The sequence below is a fragment of the Bombina bombina genome, chromosome 1, assembly GCF_027579735.1.
Source record: "Bombina bombina isolate aBomBom1 chromosome 1, aBomBom1.pri, whole genome shotgun sequence".
Taxonomy (NCBI): domain Eukaryota; kingdom Metazoa; phylum Chordata; class Amphibia; order Anura; family Bombinatoridae; genus Bombina; species Bombina bombina.
Genome location: NC_069499.1, coordinates 451,896,532 through 451,906,523, shown reverse-complemented (window position 1 = coordinate 451,906,523; position 9,992 = coordinate 451,896,532). Strand labels below are relative to the sequence as shown.

General features: G+C 35.2%; 1 protein-coding gene across 4 annotated transcripts in view; it reads right to left on the bottom strand.

The window, feature by feature from the left end:
- The window catches only part of METAP1D (methionyl aminopeptidase type 1D, mitochondrial), a 764,107-nt gene that overhangs the window by 3,296 nt on the left and 750,819 nt on the right, over window positions 1–9,992 (bottom strand). For all 4 annotated transcript variants that reach the window (XM_053698437.1, XM_053698438.1, XM_053698439.1 and 1 more), the window contains one exon: window positions 6,160–6,207. In XM_053698437.1, coding sequence (XP_053554412.1) covers window positions 6,160–6,207 — 48 coding nt within the window. The remainder of the gene's footprint in view (window positions 1–6,159; window positions 6,208–9,992) is intronic.

Here is a 9,992-nt window from a genome sequence, read left to right as displayed (position 1 = left end):
AACACTGTAGTTGTTAATTTAATATTACTGGACCCTCTAGTGTTTAAGGGTTAATTATGTGTTGCAGATGTTGAGAAAACAAAATTATAAGGAGATACCTTTTTTTAGACCAACTCAGATAACTCAGTGGAAGAGGTAGAGGTTAGAGGTCAGCAGGTTCAAGGTTTAATTTTCTAGCTGGTAAATGTTTTCAGCTGTGCCATGTTTGAAAGCTGCACACATTTGTTGAGATACCTGTTGCAAGATGTGAGCCAACTGTTCAATGAATCATATTGTAAGGTAAAAAGAATCTTGTTGCATGATTCTTTGTTATCATGTTGCACCCTTTAGTGTCACAAAAAGCTTTTGCATTTATTTCATCTACATTTACCTCTATTCCTAACAATGGATATTTTTCTATAAGGCAGAGAGAACACAGCCAATCAGATGCTTTAACCCTGAGCTTTTATTATTATATTTAATCTTTAATGCACCACTATATCATCTTTAAGGTATACTGTACAATTAGAGATGGCCATGTTGCTTGATAAAGGGGGGAGGGACCTGCTCTGAAGATTCTCTTCAAATGACCCAGAGACTGGTTGCTGCAACATTTTATCACTTTCAGTTATTTCTTGATGAACCACAAGTAATGCATTAAAGGGATAGAAAACATATTTTTTATGATTCAGATAGGGCACATCATTTTAAAGGAACTTGCAACCCATGCATTTTTTTCATGAATCAGATAGACGGTACAATTTTAAAACAAAACAATTCAAATTTACTTCTATTATTAAATTTACTTCATTCTTTTAGTATCCATTGTTGAAGGAGGGAAAAATGCACTACTGGGAGGTAGCTGAACACATCTGGTGTGCCAATCACAAGATGATTACTTGTGCAGTCACCAATCAGAAGCTTGCTCCCAGTAGTGCGTGTGCTCCTGAGCTTACCTAGGTATATGTTTCAACAAAGGATACCAAGAGAAGAAAACAAATTAGATAATAGAAGTTAAAGGTACATTCCAGCCTAAATTCTGCATCATTGCGTTCCTCTTTTGAATAAAAGCATTTTTGCAATACACATGCATCAGCAAAAATGCTCTAGAAAAAGATATCACTGTTAACATGTACAGCTCCTAAAGGGACATGAAACCCAAAATGTTTCTTTCATGATTTAGATAGAGAATACAATTTTAAAAAACTTTCTAATTTACTTCTATTATCTAAATTGTTTCATTCTCTTGGTATCCTTTGTTGAAGAAGCAGCAATGCACTAAAGGGAGCTAGTTGAGTGCAATGGGTCAGCCAATAACACGAGGCATATATGTGCAGACACCAATTAGCAGCTCCTTAGTCTACCTAGTTATTCTTTTCAACAAAGGATATCAAGAGAACAAAATAAATGAGATAATAGAAGCAAATTGCAAAGTTGTTTAAAAGCACATGTTCTGTTTGAACCATGAAATAAAATGTTTGGGTTTCATGTCCCTTTAATTCGAAAGTTGTTTAAAATTGTGTGCTCTATTTGAATTTTGAAAGAAAACAACTTGGCTTTTTTTGTACCATAAAACAACTTTCCAATTTACTTATATTAAATCTGCTTAATTCTCTTGGTCTCCGTTCTTGAATGAGGAACAATACACTACTGGGAGCTAGATAAAAACATTGAGTGAGCTAATGACAAGTGGCATCAAATCTGTAGCCACCAATCAGCAGCTAGCTCCCAGTAGTGCACTGCTGCTTCTGAGCCTACCTATGCTTTTCAACAAAGGGTACCAAGTGAACAAATCAGATAAGACAATAGTAGTAAATTGGAAAGTTGATAAATATGCATGCTTTATGTCAATAACGAAAGAAAAATATACTTTACTGTCCCTTTAATTGTAATTGACCAGCCCCTTTAATTGTAATTGACCAGCTCATTGTCCCTTTAATACTCTTAAGAATTATATTCTAAGCATTTTGTAGCTGAAGAGATTTAGCAAAAAACAAACAGAAATACAAATTAGACCGCAAATGACATGTCAAGTGTAAAGGGATTTATTCTGTTAGTCATCTGAAATAATACATTTAACAAATCTAGATGAAACAAAATGTGCTCAGTGTACATTTATGCTATAGGTGCACTACCTGCAGGTTACAAATTATTGAACAAAATAAAGATATAAGTCCCTTGAAACTAAATGGTACCAATATATAGAATGTGTTACCCAGAAATATATTTGCACTTGTGATACCTAACATGGCCTTCCCTGTCCACATTTTTAAAATGTAGGAACTATCAGAAACAATTACTCCCCCACATCACTCTGTTCCATCACTTCACTCAAACTGCAAAACACAAGTTTCCCTGACTGTGCAGCTGACTTTAAAAAAATGTCTTTAAAAATCAACCATATAAGGTAAATGTTGGCAGAATTAAGGCAGTTAAAAGTGGACCTAATGTGACTTGTGAAAAAATGAATCCAACTTTGGACCAGATTAGGAGTGGAGTGCTAAGTTACAAACAAGGGAAAAGGAGTTTATCACGGGTGTTTGCGCGCATTGGATTTTTCGCTGGTATTACAAGTTGAACAGTAAATGCGATCTCTTGAGCGCAATTGAAGTTAACAAGCATCTGGTTAGCGCATCCTCAGAGCTCTGGTTAACTGTGTGGGTGTAAATGTATGTGTGTGTATGTATATATATATATATATATATATATATATATACTGTATATACTGTGTATATATAGATGTGTGTGTGTACATATGTATTTATATGTGCATATATGTATTTACAGACATATATACACATATAAATACATACGTACACATATATAGACATATAAATAAATAAATATACACACATACTTTGGAGCCCTTTGTAGTTAAGTAGATGAAAACATGTAAAAGCATATTTATGCAATGTTCACATTTAATAAAGTGTTATACTGTGCATTTACTGTAAATATTTCACATTCCAATGTTCTGCACATATCAGAATAGGTTCTATGTATTTATAAATGTTCTATATATAGCTATTCCTATATATAATCATGTGTATATAAACAGTTGTATACTAAAAATTATTCAACCCCCATTGCAAATCAAAATTTACAGACTTCCAGCTGTTTGAAACGAACAAATCAAACAAAAGCAATTGAAATAGCTCAACGCAACAAATGCTTCAAGTTTTCACCAAATTCAACTGAAAATCTAACTTTTAATTAATTCTACAGTGTCAACATTTTTAAACCCCTTCATGGCAAGCATCTTCAGTACTTAGTAGAGTACACTTTTGCTCTTATGATCAGTTGCAAACGAGATGAATAGCCAGACACCAGCTTCTGGCAGTGTTCCTTTGGAATCTTAGCCCATTCCTCATGAGCAATGGCCTCCAGTTCAGTAATATTCTTGGGTTTGCGTGCTGCAAACATCTTCTTCAAATCCCAGCAGAAATTTTCAATATGGTTCAAGTCAGGTCACTGTAATGGCCACTGTAAAATCTTCCAGGACTTCTTCAACCAAGACTTGGTGGAATTTGAGGTATGCTTGGGATTATTGTCCTGTTGGAAGGTCCAATGATGCCCAAGCTTCAGCTTCCTCACAGACTGCATGAGGTTTTCTCCTAGGATTTCCTGATTTCTTCCACAAACTGCAGGTTTCCAGTGCCAGAGGATGTAAAGCAGTCTAAGAGCATCACCGAGCCAGCACCATGCTTAACTGTAGGCAGAGTGTTCTTTTCAGCGTATGCTTCATTCTTCTTCCTCCAGCCATACAGCGGATCCATCGGGCTGAAAAGTTCCAGTTTTGTTTCATCGCTCCACAGAACAGAATCCCCAAACCTCTGTGGCTTATTCATATGTTTTTGAGCATATTGGAGCGTATTTTCTTGTGCTTTTGGGTCAGTAGTGGTGTATGTCTTGGAGTTCTGGCATGGAAACCTTCTGAGTTTAGTACGCGCCTTACTGTGCATCCTGAAACCTCAGTGCCTGTTGCCACTAAGTCTTGCTGCGGGTCTTTTGAAGTCACTCAAGGGTTTTTCTCAACCTGCCTTCAAAGAAATCTGGTTGCAGCTGTTGATAACTTCCTTTTTCTGCCCCGTCCAGGTAGTGTAACCACTGTTCCTTTAACTTTGAACTTGCAAACTATGCTTCAAACAGTGTCTCTAGAAACATTTAGTGTCTTCGCCATCTTTTTGTATCCTGTTCCTTGTTTGTGAAGGGCGATGATCTCTTCTCTTAACTTTTTGGACCATTCTATTGACTTAGCCATATTTCTAACAAGCAGGCAAACGTGACACTCAACAAACCCTGAGCCAGTTCAGGTATTTCATGTGTTCTAGCTAAAGCACACCTGGTGCAACTAATGAAGCCCTTGATTAGTTGCATCAGGTGTGCTTGAGATAACACAACACATTCAGGGGGTTGAATCATTTTGAGATTGCAGAATTCATTAAACGTTGCATTTTCAGTTGAATTTGGGAAAACCACTTGAAGCATTTGTTGTGTTGAGCTATTTCAATTGCTTTTGTTTGATTTGGTCATTGCAAACAGCGGAAAGTCTGTAAATTTTGACAATAAACCTGATTTGCAATGGGGGTTGAACAATTCTGATAACTGTGTGTGTATATATTTTTCAGCTTTTTTTTGCTACATTGACTTTTATAGGAGAATAGGTTATAGCACGCTCAATATTGTAAGTTCGGATTTTACGTGTGTCAGGTTAGCGAGCGATTGATACATTTTTACTTATAAACTTGTAATACAAGCCCAACCCAATGCACGCAAAAAGCTTACTTCTAGCACAGTTAACGCTCAAGTGGTAACCTTAAATAGCGCTCCACTTGTAATCTGGCCATTTGAAAGGGACTTCAAAAATTATATGCCTTGACTTCAAACAGTACAAAGTCAGTTAAAGATCCTTTAAATAACACTAAGTCAATTAAAATAACTTTTATACCAACGTTACATTTTATTTTTTTTATTTTTTATCTGAAAATAATTGCAGGGGAGGGGTGCATATTTAGTATAGAGGGTGTATTAGTGTATAAATCCGCTGAAGTTTTACTTAAAGTGAATGTGAACTTTAAGTAAAAAACAGGGGCACTTTTTTATTCATCAAAGTTTACATTTTAGCCGTTTTGTTAAAATACTTACCTTTTCTTCTTGCAAAGCCGGAGCATCACTTCCCCTGCCTTTTTATGTCAGTTATTTTACTTTTAATAACATTTTTTTTAAAGACTGGTGTATGAAAGTTGGTTTCAGGGCCACCCTTAGCATTTGCGGGGCCCAGGGCAAGAATTTGTGGGGCCCCTCAGCCCAGCATCCTTATTCCTATCACCTGCCCCTCTATGCCCCCTGTTACCATAGACACTTCTTCATAAACTAAACACAGTATGTACATTACTTCTCATAACCTCACCCCTTACACTGCGGGGCCCCCAAAATTCAGGGCCCTGGATAAGTGCCCATCTCACCAGGCACAAAGGGCAGGCCTAGCTAGTTCTAAAGGATGACTTAAAGGGACATGAAACAACTTTTTGGGACAGACTACAAGTGGAGTGCTAACAGTTACATGCAATCGAAAAGGGGTTTATCACAGGTCTTTGCGCATGTCGGGTTTTTCGCTTGTATTACAAGTTGAAAGCAAACACGATCGCAATTGAAGTTAATGCTCGTCGGCATATTGTGTCCTCAGCGCTCTGGTTAACTGTTTCGTGAAAGAAATAAGTGTCACAAAACTCATCAAAAATGTATTTTCATGTTGGGTTACTGCACTTGAGAATATGCAATCGGGTTTGCGCGCGAGTAGTGTTTTGGTCCCTGCCCCCACATTTTTTTTGCTCCATTGATTTCTGTGGGGGAATCCGTTATCGCGCATGCAATATTCTAAGTTCTACTTTTTACGTGTGTCGGGTTATCGCACGTTCAAAACAGTTATCTATCTAGTCCTTCTACAGTGTGTTACAATGACCCACAATTACATTTAAAAAAAAATATTCTATTAAAGAGGTTACATTTTTATAACTTAAAATGAGTAGAATCAGAGAAAATTTTACAAAACAAGGAGTGGGGGAGGGGTTGAAACATTTGGAAACTTTAAAATTAAATCTAGATAGATTATTTCAAACATTATACATTTATTAAATAGTTTATGTGGAGTGAAACTTTACCTTTAAATAATATACTGACCTATTGTGAAAGCCATCCCTTCTTCCATAGGCATATCATTATCGTTTGCTAGACAAGATAAAAAATAAATTAAAGCATAATACTTGTTTATATTTTACAGCCCAGAAATACAATATTCCACATTAGTTGTTTGAAATGAAATCTTACAAATAGATATACAGTAATTACAAGAAATGGATATCATTTTCATTAAACATTCCTCACTTAGACTCCTAAGGGTTGACTGCAACCTTAACATGAACAGCACATAGTAAAATAATTTGGACTTTGGGCCCAGTGATCTAAAGCTCTGCCCTCTGGTGAAATTATCTAAAATGTCTTCTCAGTACTGTTTGTTTTAGAAAGGGACATTTTACCTTGAGAGCTGTTTATCTAGGTTATGGATGTGAAGTAGAGGCACATACATTGCAATATAATGCCCTAAAGAAGACCCCAAAGGTTTTGTGTGATTTGTCGCCATGCCGACAAGCTTTTGATAATTAGGCCCTTTATAGCAATATCTGCTTCTTGGTATGACCCTGACCCAATCCCATCATTAAAATCTTGCGATCGTGATTTAAATTTGTTTACATCGGAATGTTGTTGCGATGTAGACAAATTAGCACAGTCATGAAAGAGTTAAACAATGCTCCTTTGATAAATACAAATATATTACATCAAAGTAAACATAAAAAGGAACAGATTGTGTAAGAAAACAGCAAGCAACTTACTTGATTTATTGAAAACTAAGCACTTAGACCAGGGGTGTCCAAACTTTGCTCTCCAGAGGTTTTGGAACTACATTTCCGATGATGCTCAGCCAGCATTTTATTTATCTGAGCATCATGGGAAATGTAGTTCCAAAACCTTTGGAGAGCAAAGTTTGGACACCCCTGACTTAGACATTTTCAGTGCAGCCCCTGACCCCAGTGTGATAAGATGGGAGAATTTTGAAAACCTAAAATGTTACTTTGTCAGTTATGGGCATGAGCAAATCTGACCCCCTGTTATCCAGTCTGCTCACTGGCCTAGGAGTTTTATAACATAATGCTAAGATAAACCTTCCAGCAGGGCCCCCCTCCTCCTTGTAGGACTCTGACAGGAAGTAATGGACACTGCACACATGTAGTGTAAAAAGGAAATAAAAGGTAAAATCATGTAATAAATAAGCAACTGCTTAGTATTTCTTTACAACAATAAAACTGACTGTTTAACATCCCTTTAAAAGATTGGGATTTGCTAAACATAAAATACAGACTGAATAAAACTGATCTGAATTGACTTTGAAAAGGACTCAACATTATCCGATTTGTCATTCGGCTTGCATTAACTGTAATTTGATTGGCAATAAAGCATTTGTTATGATTCAATAACTTGTTTTTGAAACCAAATCAGTAGCCAGAATACAAAGGCAAATAGAAAGACTTTAATGTTTTTTAATTTTAATTGAATTCAATTAAGTTGTACATTTTAGGTAATTCACATTATAGTTTCAAATTAATAATATATATTTTGTTATAAAATGTTTTTATTTGCAATATTTTTTTATACACTATTATTGTATTTTAATTTATTTTAATACATGTATTTAATTAAAAGAACACATCTACAACTAGGGGGACTGCTTTTGATTTTTATTAATTGTATTTAAAGACTACAACAGAATTTTTATTGTTTTAAAAGATAGACAATCCCTTAATTACACATTCCCTAGTTTTGGATTATCAACACATCTATATTAAAACACTTTTTACCTCTGTGATTACCTTGTATCTAAGCCTCTGCAAACTGCCCCCTTATTTCAGTTCTTTTGACAGACTTGCATTTTAGCCAGTCAGTGCTGACTTCTAGGTAACTCCACATGCATGAGCACAGTGTTATCTATACGATACACATGAACTAATACTCTCTAGTGGTGAAAAATGCATTCAGATAAGAGACGGCTTTCAAGGTCTAAGCAATTAGCATATGAACCTCCTAGGTTTAGCGTATAACTAAGAATACCATGAGAACAAAACAAAATTGGTGATAAAAGTAAATTGGAAAGTTGTTTAAAATTACATTTCCTATCTGAATCATGAAAGTTTATTTTAGACTAGACTGTCTCTTTAATTGGTTCCCCTGTGCAAAATTTTCAGTTAAAATGAACACCAGTATTTGGTAAATATCACGCATAAGGCTTGTTATAGTTAGACAATTAAGTCCTAAATACAGCATGACTGCAGTTGAAGTGTTCAGCTTGAAATCACTGACTTCAGCCATAAAGTCAGCTGAATTTGACTAGACTGTCTAATTTGCAGTCTCAGTTGCAGGCCTGTGCTTTGTGCTTAGTCACCTTAAGATAGTAAGTAAGCTAGCTGTTTTTCTGACTAAATTGACATTTCTTAAAATTGAACTGACTTGGCTGTGTAAGTCAATTGTAAAGGATATTTTAGCAAACTTAAGTAAAGTTGGTTTGATGCAGATTTAAACTTTTCTAAATATACTCTCCAGTCAACAAAGCAGAAAAGAATACAAATTATTCACAGTGGTGCGAACATGTGTCAACCGTGATATGAGTTATGCTTATATGGCAAAAAAGACAACCAGGAAAAATCTCTCCAAGTCAGCTGTTAAATAAATGCAAGTCATTTGTAGTCATCTTTTACAACTGACCTGCATATTTTCAAGTTAAATCAAGCCAGTTTAAAAAGAAATGTCAACTTGCTACTATTAGAAGCATAGAACAACACCTAACCACAAATAATAGGCATGCAACTGATTTCAAGATAACTTGTTAAATCCAGGCAACTTTAGAGCTAAAGTTGGGTATTTCAAGTCAAATACTTTTCAACTGCAAATATCTTATCATCTATATATCTATCTATCTGGCCTCCTTCAGTTAAACTGCTCTCTCATAGGAGTATGAAAAACAATGGAATCCAGCCTCATGTAAAACATCATAATAAAAAAATTCTTTATTGCTTCCACATCATGGGAAAAAGGACGTTTCAAGCCCTATATTGGGCTCTTAGTCATGTCTCCATTGATAACATTTTAATACACTCTCATAGGAGTAGGTATGCATCCTTCAACGTCAGATCAGATGGGTGTAGCATAGCCCCGTGCCAGCTTTGTTGGAAGGGGCGAAACGGGTACTATTTTCGTAGATGTCATTCTATGCCCATCTGATGTGTGAGACGTTGATGGATGAAGTAGGACTCCTATGAGAGAGCAATTTAAACTAAGGAGGTGCGGCTGATCATAGAAAACCTATGGTATGCTATTGCATAAAAACTTATATTAATGCAGAAGTTTAATTTCCCAATCAAATATTAGAAAAAGTATAGAAATTTCTAAAAAAAAAAATTGCTTTAACATACGTTTTTTCTATTTCATACATTTATATGTTTGTGCGTGTGCGCTAATACCAAAATTATATCTACAGATTATGCTAAAAACATACAAATTATACGTTTCTCTACAGTATCACCAAGGATATCAGAAGAGAAAACAATGCTTCTATATTGCTTTTACATGTAAACTAGTATATTTCTGACTTAGGAAGTCTCTATAAAGTTGCATATTACAATATACTGTAGATGCTTCTAATCTTCTGTGGGCATTTGCAGAAATAAAAATTGAAAAACCCTCAAAAATGTAGCTGTTAAAATTACATATTCAAACATTCATTTCTAAAGAAAACAAATTGATATACCAAGTTTCGTTTATTTTTTAAAGCAAAATTTCTTTGTGTTTTATTTTTAAACGCCATTTGACCGTTTTCTTTGAAAACCCTAAAACTTAAATAAATATTAAAAGTCAATACATTCAAGTTGTCAACTGCTCAAAACCTTAATTTTATTTATTTTATG